Below are 21,565 nucleotides of genomic sequence, written 5' to 3'. Positions count from 1 at the left end.
TGTGCTTCTTTTAGCTGGTGCAAGTCTGACTTGGTACTGTGTATGACTAGGGACCTGGGACAGGGGGCCTGAGTCAGCAAGGATCGCAGCTGCTAAAGCGTACGCAGACGGTCGATTGTTACATGCATCGCAGTGCGCGAATGCTTCACTGCGATCGGGGCTTTGATCGCAGAGTGATTGACAGGAAGTACCGTTTGGGGGGTGGGGGTGGAGAAATGCAGGCGTACCAGTGCATTTGAACGCAGTTGCAGGGGCGTACATAAATTAGCCACTGCGATGGCATACGCAGCCTGAGCTCTCACTGTGTGCAGGAAAGTTAGCAATTTAGTGGTAGGATCAGACCTGCCTTAATGTGCAAGTGGCTCCGATGTACTTCGATGTTACCGATATTTTGGCTGGATTGCAAGGTATTATGGATGTGCGATAGGGGAAGTGGGCGTCTGTATAAGTGCTTTGCGATTACAGTTATTAGCATACTGTCACAGCAGAACTGCGTGCTCAATCGCATCAGCCATCCATGCTGAATATTCCCAGGGTCTGTAGTGGACATTGAAACGTATCAAGGGGGAGTGCAGATGCAGGTAAAGTACAGTAAGGGTCCTGGGGTGAGCAGGGGTGGTATGGTGTAGCTTTGCCTAGGGTGCGTTGAAACCTTGCACCGACCCTGATTGCAACTAGACTTATGACAGAAGAGGAGAAACTAAGACATAAGCATTAATGCAAATGCGGTTTATGTAAGTGAAAATTTGCACGTCTGAAAGACTATCTTTTGTACCTAGTATAGGGCAGGTGCAAGTTCTTACTGATGATTATGACTAGTACTGGCATAACAACTGAGAGTCCAACATGCTAAATAAAGACAAAATAGGTCCCGTCCCATATCCACCCAACCTCGGTCTCAATCTGTCCAGAAACACCCACATTTGGCTAAAATAGCACTTTTTTACAGGCCGCAAATCAGGAAAAATCGGAGGTGTGAACTAGATGCAGACATGAAGAAGCAGTCTCATCCCTAAATGCATACACCTTGCACACTTATTTTGAGCAATGACTGTCCAATTTACTTCCAGCCCTGCATCAGGCTCACTATGAAAAGTCAAGTTGGTACTTGTGATAGGCCATGAAGATCAGTAAAAGCAACCACTTGACTGCAGGTCTCTCTATATTGTATAGTTTATCAGCTGCTGAATGTGGGATCGCAGACAAGCAGCTTCCTCACTGGGAAAAGCAGGATTGTGTTCCACACACACAGGAAGTGATGTTGCAGTCAGCAGTCAGGATTGTGTGGGCAGTTCCCTAGTTATCACGAGACCTTTGCATAGTGAGGCAGAAACGAAAGTTAAGGTTTATGAAAATGAAACCCACTTGTCACAGTTTGCTGTAACCTGTCAGTATGTGTTTTCTAGCAGTAGCAACAACAGTGCTGGATTAATAAGGAGGCACCAAGTGAATGAAATTTTGTGTATCCACACCATCTAAAGCTGGAGTAGTGGTCACATGACTAAAGTGGTATGTTGTATGTCATTTTTTTATTTTTTTCATGAAATGATTTATGAATACATTCTTACAAATTAATTCAGATTTTACTGTAGGTTACAGAAACCGGTGTTGAAATATGTTAATATGTGTTTAAACTTGCATTATAACTAGGGATGTGCAGGCTCGGATAGGTTCGAGTTTGCACGTGGAGTTCGGATTTTTCCCTCCAAAAAAACGGAACTCAGAACGAGGCAAAACGTCATCTTACATGGACGAACATCATCATTCCTGGTCTTTTGTCCAGGAATGATGATGTTCGTCCATGTAAGATGACGTTTTGCCTCGTTCTGAGTTCCGTTTTTTTGGAGGGAAAAATCCGAACTCCACGTGCAAACTCGAACCTATCCGAGCCTGCACATCCCTAATTATAACGTGCATTACAAATGCAGTGAGCGGGATAATTTGTGTGAGTTGTAAATTTCCTGGTTAAAAACATGCATAATAAATTTACCAATTATAGTTGGGAGGGTCATGACCTAGTTTACTACTAAGGGCCGTATTCAATTAGCTTCATGTACGCGATAAAGTTTCGCATGCCGGACTTTTTCGCCTACATCACGTATTTTAGCTGCGGAAACTTATAGTGTGCGTACCCGCGATTCATCCTATTCAGTTCCAAAAGACGCGAAAACGGCAACACGTGAAGTCAGAACAGGCGAAAAAGTGTTGTCAGAATCGGGGAAATCAGCCTGAACCCCCCAAAAAGATGTAGAAACATTGGGAATCAATTAAGTAGTGCCCGATTAGCCCTAATACTACTGTTTGGGGTACTTAAGTTCGCACAATTGCCACTAATTAGCATATTTGCACAAGTTGTGAAGAATGGCATTAAGCAGTATTTTTTGGAGAAAATAAGTAGTCCTGTCAAATTTGGGGAACCTGAAAATGGGTGCTAGCATATTTTACTGTCTGTAAAGTGCAGTTTTAATAATTGAGAATTTTCACCCCCATAAAAGCACCTGCAATCCCAAAAATACTTGACCCCTTCTTAGTGCACCCCAGAACCTTATTTCGATAGTTTGCGAACTTGTCCCCCCACTTTGTGCTATTTCGCCCCCAAATTCAAAGTACTTTCTTGGGGTGTTAAGTTTTTAGCAGGATTTTTTTGACGCAGTTGTCCACTGGGGGCTGTCCTAAGGGTTCTGAGTGGTTTCCCCACCTTTGCTCCCCAAACCAAAAATGTTGCACTTCATTTCTCCTGCTATTCAGAGGCAAATCTTTTTCGCCTACTACATTGCATTGACTTTCCGCGTAAGTGAAAAGCGGATGGAATTGAATACAGAGATAAGTTTCCGACAGGCGAAAAGTCGCAATCAGCGATACTTTTTTGCAGATCTCGGCTTTTCGCTTCTAATTGAATACGGCCCTAAATTTCAATGCAAATCAAAGCTGTCAAGTACAGTATTTCTTTGCTACATGCAAAAAAAACAAACTGCATTTGTACTCCTTGAACTGCAGCATGCATTGTTCCAGGAATAAACTGATCCTCTTTTTGATATGATCCTATCTCTACATAAGCCCCAGTGTGTATACTCTCAGTTTGCTAAGTAGTTGCAATACTATGGGGTATATATGACAGTTTGATTTCGGGGAAGCAGCGTGATATCAGTGATTAAGCCTGCAAATATTATACAACAATAATTTAAAAGGCAAAACCTGGTCACTTGTACACCTGGGGCTCAATCCAATTAGGTGCGAGATCCTTGCACCCGCGAGTAAATGGGGCATTGCTGGACTCGCACACTTATGTTCACAGCCCCATAGAGTTGGTAGCAAAAATGTGCAAATCCAGGATGGGATCGGGCCCCCGAGGGGCACAAATTGCAGTGCCGTTGCCAGGGCTGCCGACAGCTTTGCCGGGCCTAGGTACAGGGAGGGGTGTGGCCAACCTGGAGAGGTGTGGCCAGACCCCCTCCTTCAAAAGAAAAAAATATATAACATCTTTGCAGCCACGCAGGTGCCGCACACGGGGGGCATCGGGGTGAGGCCGCAATCGGTAACTGAGGTCCGGAAAAAAATATTACAGATGTGTCCTCATTCACCTGGCATATCAAATGAATCTGTGTAATCTAGTTCTGTTGCATTGTTATTTTATTTATGTGAATAAGATGAACATTTTGAGCAAGAAAGAAGCTCGGCATGGCCGAGTCACCTGGGACCTGGCATGCTGAGAGGGGCTGCTTGGAGTTTCTGAAGCCACAGTGTATGATATCACATCTGTATATTAAAATTTTTGCACTGTACCCATAATTTTAATACATATTAATGCTAGTTAGCACTGTAACCTTTGCTCGGTCTTTCACTGTAGAAATAGTTAATTTTTTTCTGTGAAGCATTAATTTCCCAGCAGTCATTTGTACTGAGCGACAGCACAAATAGGCGTTGTCCTCTGATACTTTGTACATAACAATGTCTTTATCTGTGTGACGTTTGCAGATCCTAGATATATCAGAATATAGCAAGGAACCAGTGAATGTACTACCATGTACTCTACGGAACTTGGCCAGCCTAATAGCGCACACAAGGATGATGAGGTACTAGTTTATAAGTTAATCATATATTGAACAGATTTTAAAATGTTATAAGTTTTATTTTGTGCGGTCCCCCTCTTTGTTGATAATGTATTCAGACTTGTATTGTTGTAACTGATAAACTGGACATAAAGTTGCCTAGTAAGAGGGACAAATAGTAATACCCTTTTCAGACCCTTGGGGGTCTATTTACTAAGCAGTGTTAGGAGACAGAGTGAAAAGTGATAAGGTGCCAGCCAATCAGCTCCCAACTGCCATTTTTCAAACACAGCCTGTGACATGGCAGTTGGGAGCTGATTGGCTGGTATCTTATCACTTTCTTATCACTTTTCACTCTGTCTCTTAACACTGCTTAGTAAATAGACCCCCAAGCCTCTAACCCCGGATATTGCTGGGTCAACCCGGGTCCTGGCTTGGTCTGACAGGATCAACCTTGGTTGTTTGTCCTGAGATTTTGACTTTGGCCAAAACCAGGGTTATTCCTGGCTCCGTGACGATGAGGTGTGAAAGGAGCAGGTCATGACTAAAATGAGCTGATTGGCGGCTGTGCAGCAGTCACCACCCACTTTTCATGACCTCATCTTTACGTTCCAAATAATAAGTAAATTTCTTATGACATACACTGTTTTGTAGGGCTGACATGGGTTCAGTGTGAATGGAGTCGACCCAGGAATAACCCGGTTCAAAGGGTGCAGTGTAAAAGGGGTATAAGCAGCTGTGACACTTCTTGAAACAGTATTCAAAAACCCGGGTCGGACCCGGGACTTTGGTCCTAAAGTAGACTGTAATAACTATTATATTGTTGTAATTTAGCTGTTGTTTATGATTTAATTCAAGAAGTCTAGGAAGCTTAGAAGAAGTCCAATAGGAATTCATTCTTTCCATAAGATCTATGCATTGTTTCTCAGATCTGGATAGACCAGAGGTTCCCAAACGTTTTTGAATCATGGCGCCCTAGAATAACAGCATTGTCTTCACGGCACCCCTAAGCCAAACGTTTGTTATTGAGAAAGTCAGAAAAAAATGTAGTAAAGTGAAGTAAATTGTGCTGACCTGTCATCCTTAGGTTTGGTTATATAGTGGTGGACAGGTTTGCACTTCAGTTTGTCCACATATTTACATTACATTGACCATGAATAATTTGATTTCGTGCTGGACCACAATCCCGAGGCACCCCTGCAAGTGTCCTGAGGCACCCCAGGGTGCCGAGGCACACAGTTTGGGAACCACTGGGATAGACTATATAACAAGGAATAAAACACATAGGGACCTATTCATCATTACTTAATTTATATAAAAGCAGGTGAAAAATAAAATTTTCACCTAATTTTGTATAATTTATGTGTCAGGGCTATTCATCAATCATGTAACGCAGGAGATATCACAGATATCTCCTAGTTACAATTCTCCCCGATAATTTCCACAGTCCCCATACTTTAGTATGGGGATGTGGAAATTGTGGAATTCATCAAGTTCCGAAAAAGCATTTTTTTCGGAACTTGTGAGTGATGCTATTCACCACCCTGAGATGGCGTACAGCATCAGATCACATGCACAAGCTGACGATTACATGGCAGCTTGTGCAGCAGAGGGATCTATTCAGATCCCTGCTGCTGTCTCTACTTACCTCCGGCATCTCTGGCTGTGACCGGCTCCCTGTTATTCTCTTCTGCCAGCGGAAGCTTGTGCTGCAGGGGCACCAGGGGGGAAAGTTAGGAGCAGTGGCAGTTCCAGCGATGCAAGGGGAGGGGGTCAGACTCCAGTGGCGGGTTAGAGGGGGTCAGCTACCGACACCGGCAGCCGAGGGGAGTCAGAGCCGGCGCTGTCACTGGTGGCCGCAGGCAGAGGGGGGAGGTACTGCACTTACATATACAGCCGCTCTGAGACGAGACAGATACAGGCGGCCTCGAGTGGAGAGGGAGCTGGCGCTGTCACTGGTGGCCAGAGGGGGGCGCATGGACATCTACAGCCGCGGGGAGCCGGGGCTGACACAGGCGGCCACAGGGTAGAGAGGACCGGCGCTGACACGGGCGGCCGGAGGGGATGCTGCACGGATAGGGGGAGACGGGAATGACGGACACAGGCGGCCACGGGGTCGGGGTTAATTACAGCGATGGGGTGTGCGAGGGCACCAGGGACACATACAGATGAGCCAGGAGCGGGTGTGTGGGAGGAGCGGGAGCTCTGTGCAGAGAGGATGCAGACAGAAAGAGAACATGGACAGGGGAAAAGCATAACTTTCCGAAAAGATGTCTTCGCAAAAATAGCATCTTTTCGGAAGTGATACTTTTGTAACAGGGGAATGATGAATAGCATGAGTTTTAACAATGAACTCGTGGCGAGTTCAAAACTAAAATATCACTCATGATATTTTTATCTGGATGAATAGACCCCTTAGGGCCAAATATAATAGGGTGAGAGTTTAGAACATGTGAGAGAAAGCTGTCACATATTTAAACTCAGCCAATGTAATAAAGTCACAGAACATTCAAACGCATGTTTATCAGACTCAAAAAACTCTCAAGATTTAAACTCTCATCCAGGTGTTTCCTGTATTGAAAATACAACTTGATCAATATATTAGTGTGAGAGTTTTACTGCTAAACTCACATTTTCTAAACTCTCACCCCATTACATTTGGCCCATAGAATTCTAAAACAATATCAGTAGGGACAGATATGAATGTTCCCTTTGTAGACTACTTCATTGTTCAGATTAAGCTGCGCTTTTGCCTCTTCTTAGCAGGATATCTGATTTTAGAGAGAGACAGAGGGAGGAATCTAATTACCTGCATCGGAAGATTCAATTAGTGGAGTTTACCCCCGGTGTTAACCCCCAGAGGTGGACTTCTCCTCTAGCTTCAGGAGCTGCACAGAAAAGTCTGCAAGAAATGGCACCAGCTGGGAGTTAATGCACGGGGAAAAACCCATTGATTCAGTGCGGAATCAGTTGGTTAGCGCATGTTAACCCCTGGTATACCATGCGGGGAAAATGCTACGTATTTAATTGAGTAGCATTTCCCTGCGCAGCACGGGTAGCTAGCCGCAGGATTGAATTCCCCCCAGATTGTTATTGAGCATCATTATGAATTATAGGCTTTAAAATCAGGAGATGATTGCTCATCATCCAGCAAGAAAACCTGTCTGAAGTAAAGCAAAAAAGAGCAAGTAATATTGTAACCAAGCCTTAAATAAAATTAATGTCATCATATCATGCCTAAAATATATATTTACTGCAAGCGTCTACAAGGCTCATTGACCCCAGCTCTTATTCTAAAGTAACAAAAAAATGTTGGGTTTCTCTGTATCTGCTGATACATACGTTTGTGACAACCCATTTGTCATAGAATAATTGTATTGAAGATAAAGTTTGAGTTGAGTGTTAATGTTCTCTGTTGCTGAATGAGTCACTATAACATAAACACCTCCATCAAACTACACCCAATGTGGAGGAAACGGTACATTAACAATAGATGAGCCATTTAGAATGTCTGTGATTCTGTAAAGTTTACCGCCACTTAAGTTCTATATATACTAATAGGTTCCTAACAGGATACTATATGTCCTTCTCTATGTAGACCACCAAACTGGAAGCACAAACTAGCCTCACTATGACAAAAAACAAAGATGAAGGTATTTCACCTGCACTCACACTCTCTCTCCATGATGTCAGCCGCAAACTTTCAGAGATGCAGATTGTATCATGGCACTTGGTCAGCGACATTCAGAATAAAATGAGCACAATAGAAGAGGATGCTGTCATACAGAAGTCGAAACTCTGCAAATCTTACAGGGAATGTCATCGCTTGCTGGAAATAGAGGAAGAGATGAGACTGATTGAGACTAAAAACGCAGAAGATAAAGTAATAAATGAGTTGGAGGACAAGGCCTTGCAATTGGTGGGACTGATTGAAAAACTGAAAAAGGCAAAAAAGACAAAGCAGCAAATATTGATCATTGATGGTCAGTTAAAGACATTGGCAAGGCTTGAGGTGGAACTGGATGGATGTGACTCCCCTGTGCAGCTCCGCATTGCAAATGAAATGCAGCATATGATGAAACCAATGCCCGAACCAATTCAGTTTGACCCGCACAGTGCGCATCCGAATCTCATTCTGTCCGTGGACCTCAGACATGTCAGATTTCAGGCTTGTCCTCAGATGTGGAAGCCAAGCAAACACTGTTTCGAGCCAGGGCTTTATGTCTTGGGAATGCCTGGATTTCAGTCTGGGCGGCACTACTGGGAAGTGGATGTGGGCAATAAGACCAATTGGATTATCGGTGTTGTGAGAGAGTCAGTGGAACGCAAGGGGGCGTGGGAACTGAATTCATCAAACGGCTACTGGGTTCTACGCAAGCAAGACAACAACGTGTTTTATGGCATTGGGGACACCCATTCAAGCCTACAATTGAAAACCTTGCCTCTAAGGATTGGTGTTTGTTTAGATTTATTTAGAAGTCAACTGTGCTTTTATGACGCTGACACTGCAAACCTAATATCTCAACTATCTGTTTGTGTTGTGCAGGAGAAATTGTTTCCCTTTTTTTGCCCTGGAATCCCTGTGAGAGAAGAGGACTGGTGCCCACTAAGTCTGTGCATATAGAGAAAAACAACCATGAAGCCAGATTTTTTTTAATAAGATCTGCTTTCATTATTTTTTTTTAATGATGCTCCTCCTTTCAGTATGGTGTTTTCTGTGGCCAGTTCATAGACCACACATGGGCTGATACTCACCCTTGGTATGACCACAGGGATCCTTCTCAATAGTGGATGAGAGCTAGATCACTTCTGGCCTATACAAGATGGCTGCACGCAGCGAACATTAGAAGTCAACATCCAAGTGATCTTTCAACATCTCTGATTACAATGTTCCACTGATATACTTCTTTCTAAATGCCCGATGTCACAGCCATAGTTGCCAAGGACTGTGCCAGGTTTTATAGATCTGCCCCCAGAAATATCCCTATTTTCACTGCTGACCAACTACACAATAAAATGTATTTATTTTTCTTCATTTTTAGATGCAACTTTTCACATCTACTCCTATGTTTTATAAATGAACATTAATTGAAAAGTCACTCAGCTGGCCAAGGGACACACAGATAATCTGATATGTCCAAGGAAGCAGCTCGGATCAGGAATGCAAGTAGTAGGAGGCATGACGCCTCCTGCTGCATTACCAAACTACAGCTACTGTATCGCAGCTGCTAACATGTTATCAGCTGCGATAGCTCCTGCATCCACTGCTGACTCCTTATACACAGCAGTCATATTGCTGGTTGATACTATTCACAAGAGTGCAACCTATAAATTCACTAGAACTAGTGACATAATTGGGGCACTCTGAAGGTCTAAAGCTGGCTACACACCTTTGCGACCAATCACTCTTTCGATGCGATGTTTCGAACTACTTCAATCACGATGGGAAGTCCCAACCACAGGGCCATGTACATACCTATACAATCATAATTGCGACCTACAAACCTTGACTGCCAAAATAGCAAAAGAAAATGATTGTACTACGCACGGGGCGGAGCTGCTGCTTGTGTAGAATCGCAAGAACGGTTGAAGGTGCTTACACATTGCACTTTTGGTCCGATCTGGCCTGGTCGACTCGTTTGAATATTAAACTGCACATAAGATGCGATCCTTTGTTTCGACCACTTTTCATCCAACAAAACATGATGGAAGGTGCATACACACTCTCTCGAAATCGAAAGAACAGTCTGACGATCGTATAGGTGTGTACTCTTTAGTGTAATGGGTTGTATTCCCTTACTGATTGCAATCACAGGCTGTAGGAGACGCAGGCACTTTAATGTGCTCATTTTTTGGTACACTACAAACAATTTGTTAAGCTTCCTTATGAGAATATTATAGCACTTATAAAACTATTGTAAATAATGTAATAATGTTTGTGTGGTAATAAAAACAGACATGTCTTCTTTCTTCACTGCTGAGTCTGTAAAGATAAATGCTTAAGAATTTATAGCTGCTCAAGACTATAATTGTATTGTTTTGTTCTTGGAATACATAAGCTACTGTAGGTTTATCAAAACGTCAGTTCATACATTCGCAATAACTTATTTTAGTAATGCCGGAAAACTGTAAATAGGTACCTTGTACTTAGCTGATTGGACATTATGACAAAACATTGCATATTTAAAGAAACAATGCATGCCTTTTTTATCAGTTTTTACTGAGTAAAACAATTATACTCCATGAAGTAGAAAATTTAATAATACTGCAAATTACTAATGGCCATTAATAGCGGATATCATTATTGTGTATAATACAAGTTGCACATTTTCCGCACTGAATACACAACACCCTTGAGTACACAATACAGATGTTCTAAGAGGTATCTTTCTGTGCAGTCTTCCAAAACGTTCACGTTGTACCAAGACAGCGAGACAGAGACTAATCATATATATTCCATGATAGTTATTAATGCGGCTTCCTTTTTTGACAGTGCCAAAACTACCCAAATATTACGCATCTCTTGATAAATCCATCAAGAAAGCCACTATTATCTATTAATCGCTATGTGAACAAAAATCAGTTATTAATAATGTATTATAAGCAAAGACACACTGTTTGATCCTTTGCTCAGGTTTCGTGGTAAACAAAAGAGTTCTGACCTGTCGAGGCATGGACTCCCCAAGCCCTCTGAAGGTGTCCTATGGTAACAGGCACCAAGACGGTGGCAGCAGAGTCCACGTGGTGAGACGGGGCCTCCATCACTCTGACTTGTTTTTCCAGCACATGCGCAATAGGATTGAGATTTGGGGTTTCCCGAGACCAAGTCAATAGTGTTCCTTAAACCATTCCTGAACAATTGTTGCAGTGTGCATTATCCTGCTGAAAGAGGCCATTGCCATCAGGGAATACCATTGCCATAAAGGTGTGTACTTGGTCTGAAACAATAATGAAGTAGGTGGTACATGTCAAAGTAACATCCACATAAATGGCAGGACCCAATTTTTCCCAGTAGAACAATGCCCAGAGCATCACACTGCCTCCCCTGCCTTGCCTTCTTCCCACAGTGCATCCTGGTGCCATCTCTTCTCCAGGTAAAAGACACACACACACACCGAGCTGCCCAGATGATGTAAAAGAAAACAATTTATCAGACCATGCCACTTTCTTCCATTTCTGAGGCCTACATGCCGATTGTAGGCGCTTTGAGTGGTGGACAGGGGTCAGCAATGGCACTCTGGGCCCGATTCTGACCCGCTCGCACCCAGCCAAAGTGATCGCACAGCAAGGCATTAGCACGCCCACTATGTCTTGGCATGCGATCGCGGTGTGTATGCAGTCGCCCACCAGCCTGTCTTAAGATGCCCACTTTCCCTTCTGAATACACGTTATCTCCAGGAAGTGTATGCAACAATCGGTAACAGAGTACCATCGGAAGCGTACGCAGCACTAGTGGCTGACCATACCCTACCGCAAGCACTGCGAGTGCTTCAGTATAAAACTCAGCCAAGTGGCGTGTACTATGACGCTGCATCTTAATTATGCAAGCCTTTGAAACGGCGTTAAGACGCTCAGACACGCCTGCGTTCGCACTACCACTCCCCCGTTTCCACCGACCAACCCGTCACCACCCACAAATGCCTCATCCTGTAACTCAAGCTAGCGAGGCGTCTATGCACAAGGGGCGATCGTTTCGCGATCGCATGGACTGGTTCGCACACTGCGATGTGTACGCATGCGCACATTGCAAACATCGGCATGCTGCGTGCGAACGCATCTTTGCGAGCGGGTCTGAATCGGGCCCTCTGATCGATCTGCGGCTGCACAACCCCATATGCAGCAATGTGTGGAGAAAATAGAGTTGTAACTAGTAGGAATGATAGGGTCCAGAGAGGGATTCTTGACAGTCGGAAAGATGAGCATATGTTTGCAGGTGGAAGGGAAAGTGCAAGTAGAGAGGGTTACATTGAAGAGCTAAGTATTGGGGTTTGGATTAGTAGGAAGCGGACAGGTAGAAGGAGACATATGAAAAAATAGTTTTTTAGTAGCAAAAGAGAAATTACTGAGATGATCGAATGGATCTGGCTAGGGGAGATCTCTTAAGAGATTATGCAGATTTTGCCTTTAAACTAGGCATTAAGTAGAGAGTGGTGGACTGGGTGTATATTATTTCCTTGGCACTGTAAAAGCAATGATTTGTTGTATTGGCTTTGTATGTGTTCTCAATTTAGATTATTTTCTTTTTTCTTTATACAGTACATTTCACTTAAGCTAGGTGCACACTAAGACCAAAGGTTCTCAAACTCTGTCCTCAGGACCCCACACAGGTCACATTTTCCAGGTCATCCAGCAGGTGCACAGGTGTATTCATTACTCACTGACACATTTTAAAAGATCCACAGGTGGAGCTAATTATTTCACTTGTGATTCTGTGAGGAGACATGGAAAACATGCACTGTTTGGGGTCCTGAGGACCAAGTTTGAGAACCTGTGCACTAGACGACTTGCAAACGATGACATGTCGTCAACGATGTCCCACGAACTCCCGGACAAACTGTTAGATTGATTGCACAGTGTGTATGCACTATATATACACGACCAAACCATGTATCTTGCATCGTTTGGTGGTTACATCGTTAAATATATAATGTAACCATATCGCCTGATCGTCAGACTGCACTATCTGCGGGGAATAGTTAACGAGATTGACAGATCTTCCTGCATGTACAAAAGATCTGAAGATGCGGCGAACGACGCCATGGGGCGCGCGCAGTGCATACACACTTGATGCATCGGAATCGGCCAAATCGTTCAAAATATTGTTTAGTGTGTAGGGGCCCTTACAGCAGGACTAGTTATTGTCAAAGCGTATCCCTCTCCTGAGTGACAGTAGCTGCTCTTTAATACCAATGTCTACTTCTGAAAACCACTCCAGTATCACTCATTTTCATATCCAGTAATCGGATTCTATACATTTAGGAAACGCAACTTAAATTAGTCATTAAATCCTTAATATAATCCATTTCCAGACAGAAAAGGGACTTTCACATTTGTATCTTTCACACACCTCAAACTCACCCTAATATATTAGATTCATTATGGTAATTGCTAATTATTGTTATTAAACCAGACCCGGGATGGTGGCTCTTATTAGTGATATTCTAAATATTAAAATGGAATTTCCACTGATACTTTGCTGTTAGAGATAATAAAAACTGCCAATTGACAGCTTAGAGCATTAGATCTTCCAAAAAATCATTGCCATTAAATTTTTATCAATACTGATATCTTTTATTTTAACTACCCGTTCAACAGTATATAGAATAAAAACATATACTTATAACTGCGCCCAACATTTAAAGCTGCCAAAGCTGTCCCTCAGTCTTAAGCTAAAACACATTTTTGGATGGAGCAGTGTGTCCATGGCTTGGATATTACTATAAAGGTTAGACAGGGATTCTCCACTGCACCTTGCATTCACTTATCAACTGAGTTAGCTAAATCGCCCACCAATTACCGTATATACTCGAGTATAAGCCGAGTTTTTCAGCACATTTTTTGTGCTGAAAAAGCACCCCCTCGGCTTATACTCGAGTCATGCCCGCATGGTACGCTGCTGAGTAGCGTGCCATGCGGGCCGCGGTGCAGACTGTGTCACTGTGACACAGCTGCACCGCGTGTGTAGCGTTGACCGGACGGAGTTCGGTCAGCACTACACACTGCCAAACACACAGCCGCCGGAGCCGGCAGCTATGTGTTTGGCATAATCAGCAGCCACTGCTGCTGCTCCCACTGCTGGAGCCATCTTCCGGCTCCCGCAGTGGGTAATGGGAGAGACGTCTCTCCCATTATGCAAAGCGGCGGAGGAGCCTGTAGCAGCGTCAGGACCAGGAGCGGGGTTACAGGTAAGTGGGTTTTTTTTTCTACATTTCTTTCTACTGGGGGGGTTACTACCGGGGGGTACTACCAGGGGGGGGATATCGCTACTGGGGGCACTACCAGAGGGGGGGGATTAATAATGGGGGAACTACCAGGGGGGGATGTTGCTACTGGGGGCACTACCAGGGAGGGGGGGAATACTGGGGGCACTACCAGGGGGGGTTAATACTGGGGGCACTACCAGGGGGGATATTGCTACTGGGGGCACTACCAGGGGGGGGATTAATATTGGGAGCACTACCAGGGGGGGATGTTGCTACTGGGGGCACTACCAGGGGGGGTTAATACTGGGGGCACTACCAGGGGGGGATATTGCTACTGGGGGCACTACCAGGGGGGGATATTGCTACTGGGGGCACTACCAGGGGGGGATATTGCTACTGGGGGCACTACCAGGGGGGGATATTACTACTGGGGGCACTACCAGGGGGGGGGATTACTACTGGGGGCACTACCAGGGGGGGGGGATTACTACTGGGGGCACTACCAGGGGGGGGGGATTACTACTGGGGACAGTACCAGGGGAGGATTACTACCAGTAGCTGCTGCATTTCCCACCCTAGGCTTATACTCGAGTCAATAAGTTTTCCCAGTTTTTCGTGGTAAAATTAAGTACCTCGGCTTATATTCGGGTCTACTTATACTCGAGTATATACGGTAAGTTCTTTCACACCCATATACAATTTAGTCAATGCCAATTTGTACTGAATTAGGTCAATAAGACACTAACATATGTTACAATAATGTGTGACCATATGTACATTTGTATATTAGATAAATAGAACCCTAAATTATGTTACACAAGTGTACAGGTTAATACACTCTATGCTCTCTGGGGATGCAGGCCCTCATTCAGAGCCGGACGCTCTGAGCAGAGCGCTCGCTCTGAATGAGGGCCGGCCTCCATAAAAATGGAGCGTCCTCCTGGACGCTCGTATAGCTGTGGGTCACCACCCACAGCTCATACGAGCGTGCAGGATGATGGTTGCGATGGTCTTGACCATCGCGACCATCGCCAGTGCGACCAGAAGCCTGTGGTCGGGGTTTTCGACCACAAGCCCTGGAGTGATTTTGGCTCTATCAGAGCCAAAATCACTCCCACTGACATCACAAGTGATGTCAGTGGGGCCGGCTTCTGACGGTAGGCGTTCCCTTGGGAACGCCTCCGTCTGGCAGGCACGCCCCCGGCACGCCCACCAAAGGGGGCGTGCTGTCAATCAACATCGACAGCACGCCCCCTTTGATCAGACACAACGAGCGAAGGAAAATCCTTCGCTCGTCGCGTCTGGCGCATGCGCACGATGGAGCTCCCTCCGTCGTGCGCATGCGCAGTGCACACCATTGACCCACTTGCAAGCGGACAGCCGCTTGCGAGTGGGTCTGAATGAGGCCCGCAGTCAGGAAGCCGATGGTCGAAATGCTTCCCGACTGTCTAATCCCGGCAGGGGTCTAATGATAGGTGTCGATATCCCGACCCCTATCATTATCCCTACGCCGGGAGCCTGACGCCCGGCTTACCAAACCATGCGGCCGGCGGTCATACATACCGATTCCGCTCTCTGGTAATCATAAGGTTATCACAGCCAAGCAACACTCCTCTAGTGTAAAAGACTAGTAGATACAAAACAAATGTGATGTATTTTGCAAAATGTAAGGGTGGAGTGAGGCATTTGATAATACTACTGTACTGTATGGTGTTACATTTGGAATTGCCCCCTAATCCTGCACATAACCCTGCACCTTTTAATTAATAAACCAATAGGTTATATTAGGGCTATAAAAATCAAGTATATCATACCCACTCACTTATTGTCTGGATAGTCACCACATATAGTACGTGTAGCTAAATTTCTCTGGCAGTGTTGGTTGAAAAAGAAAGTACAATTTAAGTCCTAGACCCCAGGAAGAGCGAGACCTCAGAACTGTATACCTATATCATAATACATGTGGAGATTAAGGCATGGCAGGAGGGAGTATAATAGCAACTGAATTTGTACCGATTTACATATGCACCAAGGTGACTAACTCTATGATTTGTTCCTGCTCCTGGGGAGCAGTACATTGCTGTACATCCTAGCATCCCCTTCCTCCAGATTCTGGGCACCCTGCAGTAATGATGTGAATCCGCTACCTACCCTTTCAGATATTTCAGATGACAAACAACTACATAGCATTTGAACACTACATTCCTCTTTTATATTACAACATGACCCCTTGTTAGCTTTTTATTTACCTTCTTTAATCTATACAAGTGGACAAGTATTATAAAAACACCTAAATAGGGAGTTGGAAAACCATCTAAAATTGCTAGCCGCTTAAATGCCTGCCATTTCCTGAAGAACTCCAGTTCCTCTGCTATGAGTGAGCCTGCCAGCCCTACTCACCTGCCTATACAACCCTGTCTCTTGCTGAGGGACAGTCTTGTAGCTCTGCAGTGCCGGACCATCCGAATATGGCTGAAATGTGGCAGTTTCTTCATAATCTGCCTAATTTCTAAAAAAAAAAAAAAAAGACCTATTTATTGGAAATTAAATTACAGTTTGACAGTCAGTATTACAGGCGCCAATCTCCTGTCAGTAAGTATCCTAACCCTTCTCCTAACTAACCTCCCCCCCTCGTACCTAAACCTAACCTCCCCCTCCCTGAACCCTAATTCTCCCCCCATAGTGCCTGACCTTCCCCCTAGTGCCTAACCCTGTCACTTATCTTCGGTATTCCGGTACCGTTATTCTAAGCGCCAGCATTCCATGTTTCCCGGGATACTGGCCAGGTCCCTTTAGGAGTAGATAATATTTCTGCCAATTGTTGTTCAATCTTTTGTAGGCTAAATCAGCATCTGTGAGAATGCATGCAGTCTATTAAATCAATATGTACAAGTGGCATTCAATATTTTTTACAAAACATAAGATTATTTGACATGGGGCCTATATATGTGATGTAGATACAAAGTCAGTACCCAGAAAACAGAATTCCACAGGAGGAGGAACCAGATGCTAAGGGGCTTTTGACGGCAGATCAAATTATGAATCATCAGAAAGAGGAGGTACATTTTCTTACATACTTGCTGAGTATCATTCACTGCTAATGCTAACAGGCTGTGATTTACTTTTATCTTTGCTTGAACTCTGCTGTTATTTAGATGGGAAAAAACAGTATCCTATGCATTAACCTCACTAGCAGTACTTATAAGGATAACAAATCGCCAGGTAGTTCAAGGACAATGCAAAGAAGAGGTAGATAAACTGTGATTTCCAGCTGATTTAGACCTATAAATTCCAGCATGCTCTGCCAGACACACTGGGCCAAATGTAATAGGGTGAGAGTTTAGAAAATGTGAGAGTGTAGCAGTAACCTCTCACAATATTACATTGGTCGAGTTGTATCATCAAAATGGGAAAACATCTGGATGAGAGTTTAAATCGTGAATTTTTTGAGTCTGAAAAACATGGGAGTTGCATGTCCTCGGGCTCTATTATATTGGCCGAGATTAAAAAGTTGAGAAAATTCTCACATTTTCTAAACTCTCACCCTATTACATTTGGTCCACCTATTTAAAAAAAAAGGAGATACTTAATATTGCAAGACACAAAAACTATGAATGTTTTATTATAAATTACAAAAGCCAATTCTATTTAAAGTGCAAATAAAAATATTAAATTTGACATTAATGCATTTCAGAGCTTTTTATTAGGCCTCATAATCTCTGGTGTTACTTACACGGTGGACATATTTCTTTTGAGTGTATTCAGGAATAATATTCAGCTCTGTATTCCGCATCCTTTCATGTCTATTCATTTTCTTGGTTATCAGACACTTCTCTTATTTTGTTTTAAGCTGTATGGAGTTTGTCATTTTATCATCATCTGTACATACCACTCACTTTGCCATCTCTCCTTTACTGTACACATGTATTGAGCAAACTAGATTACTAATAGCTTTTATCCCCTCTGCACAGAGTCCCTCATGGCTTGTCCTGCAAGAAGATGAGAAGATGCAAGTGGCTAAAGATCAGTTATGTCTGCAGGAAGCCGCATGGGATCTGTTTGAAGAGTATGAGAAGAAATTACGTACAACGCAGTTAACTGCTGATCTGCAGAGAGAAAGAATTAGCGAATCCTTTTATCACCTTCACCAGTATCTTGTAAAGGAGGAGGAGGCACTTCTCGCCAAACATAAGAGTAGAGTAGAAAAGACCACCATGGATTTGGAAACCAGAGTTTTTTCATTAACAGCCTTGTCTACTTCCATTACGGAATTGCTGGTGACATTGAAAAAAGGAGAACAAATAAAGGTGGACACAGAGCAATTGAAGGTGCTGAGGGCTCAGTTACAGGACATATCCAAATTCATGGTAACACAAGAAAGACATATATCACCTTTCCAGATACAGGAGTGGAGAGGAATAAGGCATGTTGTAAAACCTATGCAAAAGTCTTTATGTTTTGACCCAGAGAGTGCTCATCCCAATCTCTTTCTATCTAAAAATCTCAAGCAGGTGAGATATACATCTTTCCCCCAGCTTCCAAAAGGCAAAAACTGTTTTGAACCAGGGCTTTACCTACTAGGATTGCCAGGATTTCAGTGTGGTCAGCATTACTGGGAGGTGGATGTTGGTCATAAAAACAATTGGATTGTTGGAGTTGCGAAAATGTCAGTGACACGAAAAGGATCTCAAGATCTATGTCCAACAAATGGGTTCTGGGTGCTTCGTAAACAGAAAGACTTTGTCTACTACGGCTGTGGGCTCTTGGCTTCAAAGCCTACAACTGTGCCTATAAGAATCGGTGTATTTGTGGATATTTTCAGTGGTTACCTGGCTTTTTATGATGTAGATACCACAGGTCTTCTTTTTGAGATGTCTAAGTGTACGTTTGTGGAAACACTCTTTGCTTTCTTCGGTCCAGGGGTCCCTGTAAGGGAGGAAGATCTTCGGCCTATGACTCTCTTGCCACCAATTAGATCATAAGAAGCTTGCAGAGGAGTTTTAAACACACTGATGACAAGTCTACTCACCTGCCTGCAATACAGCAAGCACTTGCAATATACATTCATACCATTCTAACACAGTTTTACAGAATGTTTTATTTAATCTTTTCTTAATTACCATGTCAAAAATGGTCACCTCAAATTGAAAATCTTATACTTGTGGCGAAGAAGCTTCAATTATCATCGTATTAAAATTGATCCTCCAATACCTGTCCACCTCAGTGTACAAAGATAAGTAACATGAAGTGATAAATAGGACATTATTCCCTATATATGAGTCTGATTCAGCGTTGCACACTATTGTTAGCACGACTTTGTACGCAGCGATGGTGCAATAATATGTTAATGCCAAAGGAGACATTTTGTGTAACTAGACACCTCCTGCTGGCTGCTGTGATTCACTGGTGAGTCCAAAGACGAGCATCGGATCACTCTGCGTGAACATCGGTCATCTGAGTCACCTTCACTGAGAGCAAGCTCGCAGGAGATCAGCACATGCGCAGTACAGATCCTGCACACGTGTAGATATTCAAACATCGGGGTTGAACACAGACCATCGGGTTTGTGTACAGCTCTGAATCAGGCCCAATGTGTATGATTTTATGCTACTTGTTATTAAGCTTTGTACGAGATTGTAGGACTGCTTATTTTTTTGAGGTCATTAATTTATGAGTTTAATTGGTCCATGTAATTTATATGAATGCTCTAGAAACTTAACTAATTTTGTCCTGGGTATTTATCAATATTGATATATGGTGTTGGTTTATGTACTTGTTGTATGTCTTTATAACTTTGTCAAAGATAGTACATATGTGTCTGATTTTAATAAAACTAGATTCTTTGTACTCAATTTACCCTATATAGGTCTTTCAATATTCTGATTTTAGCACTGTGTCGTAATTAATGTGGGGAAAGCAACTAAACCCTTGTGACACTTGGCATCTTTGAGCACTTTCCTGAGTATTTATATAAATTGTACAGTGAGTTACTAAGCAATTCAGATTTATCTGTTTACCTCACCTTACAAAAGTTCATAAAAAAATAAAGATCTGAGCTCAAATTCGGGACTCTTTAGGTAATTTGCACTCCTCCTACCCCTGCTACTGAGAATGCGTTTTTATGCGTATTTTGCCAGTCTTTAGTGTTCCCAGGCTCACTATACCCTAGAACAGGGCTCGACAAAACTCCCTAAATGTGCCTCTCCCACCATCTCTCTCCAAGTTACACATGTATCATCCTATGTACTTATAGAACTCATCATCCCACATGTGTATGAATTTGGTCATACTGTGCAGAATACTATGTATTTGGGTCATACTGTGCAGAATACTATGTATATGGGTCATACTGTGTGGAATACTATGTATTTGGGTCATACTGTGTGGCATACTATGGCCTTATTCAATTAGGTAGCAAAAAGTCCATGCTGGACTTTTCACTCCACATCGGAGCTTTTCTGGGGATAAAGTATCGGGCGTGTGCCCGCTTTATCCCCGTGTTCAATTTAAAATAAGCGAAAACGAGACCCGGCGAATTTGGATCTACGAAAAAAAACGTGAATTTTTGGGAAATGTGCCGGGGACCCCCCCTAAGATGTCCAGACATGGGGGGGATCACTATGGCTACCCCCATTTTTGAGTACAGAAGAAAGTTGGGGTTTTTTTTTCCTTTTTTTAAGTGGTCCCATCAAATTTGGGGTACATGAAAATGGGTACTAGCGTATTTTTAAGTCCCTAAAGTCATTTTTTCTAAATTCTGCAAAAATGCACCTGCCGCTAATAGCCTATTCTAGAAAACACCTGCCGCACACTTACAGAATACTCCTGAACCTATTTCCCTCTTTTTAAACATGGTTTCCCTTTTATTTTTCACCCCAAGTTTTTAATTCATTTTTGTGGGGGTGTCCCTATTTTTTTTCTTACTTTTTTTTGACAGTTTATTTTTAAATGACATTCTCAGGGGTGCAGGCTATTTTTTTTAAGCCTGCACCCCTAAACCCCAATTCTGCACTTTTTTTCGCCATGTAAAACATGGTGAAAAGTTATCCCAGGTTTTTTTTTTTTCAAAGACTTTTCGAACCTGCGAAAAGTCTTTGAAATTGAATACGGGGATAATTTAAATAGGCGAAAATGACGTCATTGGCGATAAATTATCGCCGATTCCGACTTTTCGCAGCCTAATTGTATACCCCCCTATGTACATGAGCACTAGGGTGTGACATACTATGAATTGAAGGCAGGTATGGGCATGTGGTAGAATCTGATTACCATTGAAGGAGCATGTGTGGTGGTCTGATGGTATGTGGGGAGGTTGAGGGGCATTGAAGGTTCACGTGTGGTGTATATATTTCGGTCATGGATGATGTCTGGCTCCTAAACTTTTAAGCTGGCTACTAGATTTTACAAAAATTTGTCAAGCCCTGCCCTAGAAGATATACTTGAATATTTGGGACATATATCCCACCCTTCCATTTTCCCGGACAGTAGAGCATTCCTTGATTCTCCATTTACTATAGAGGAAATTGAGTTGGCTGTTTCTTAATTTCTGGGGGGGTAAGGCCCCAGGAGTAGATGGGATTTCCATTGAGCTGT

General features: G+C 43.3%; 1 protein-coding gene across 3 annotated transcripts; it reads left to right on the top strand.

Moving 5' to 3' along the window:
- The first annotated feature begins 1,319 nt into the window (after positions 1–1,319).
- LOC148521761 (zinc-binding protein A33-like) lies at positions 1,320–19,824 on the top strand. Of its 3 annotated transcripts, XM_088474718.1 has the most exons (4): positions 1,320–1,509; positions 3,976–4,073; positions 16,930–17,031; positions 17,944–19,824. In XM_088474718.1, exons 2-4 carry the CDS (start codon positions 4,023–4,025, stop codon positions 18,952–18,954), a joined length of 1,164 nt encoding a protein of 387 aa, XP_088330844.1. In that variant the 5' UTR covers positions 1,320–1,509; positions 3,976–4,022; the 3' UTR covers positions 18,955–19,824. The 3 variants fall into 3 exon arrangements, with proteins under 3 accessions (XP_088330844.1, XP_088330847.1, XP_088330845.1); XM_088474721.1 differs by lacking the exon at positions 16,930–17,031; XM_088474719.1 differs by lacking the exons at positions 16,930–17,031; positions 17,944–19,824 and adding an exon at positions 7,648–9,938.
- The last annotated feature ends 1,741 nt before the right edge of the window (positions 19,825–21,565 follow it).

This window comes from Taudactylus pleione, unplaced genomic scaffold (genome assembly GCF_031769625.1).
Source record: "Taudactylus pleione unplaced genomic scaffold, aTauple2 ptg000155l, whole genome shotgun sequence".
Classification (NCBI taxonomy): Eukaryota; Metazoa; Chordata; class Amphibia; order Anura; family Myobatrachidae; genus Taudactylus; species Taudactylus pleione.
The sequence above is the reverse complement of the archived record's forward strand: the minus strand, read 5'-3'. Positions and strand labels throughout refer to the sequence as shown.

Coding starts and splice junctions, on each gene's coding strand:
- LOC148521761 (XM_088474718.1), top strand. CDS start 4,023: ATGTACTCTACGGAACTTGGCCAGCCTAATAGCGCACACAAGGATGAT. Junction 4,074..16,929: donor GCGCACACAAGGATGATGAG/GTACTAGTTTAT, acceptor TATGTGATGTAG/ATACAAAGTCAGTACCCAGA. Junction 17,032..17,943: donor TGAATCATCAGAAAGAGGAG/GTACATTTTCTT, acceptor CCCTCTGCACAG/AGTCCCTCATGGCTTGTCCT.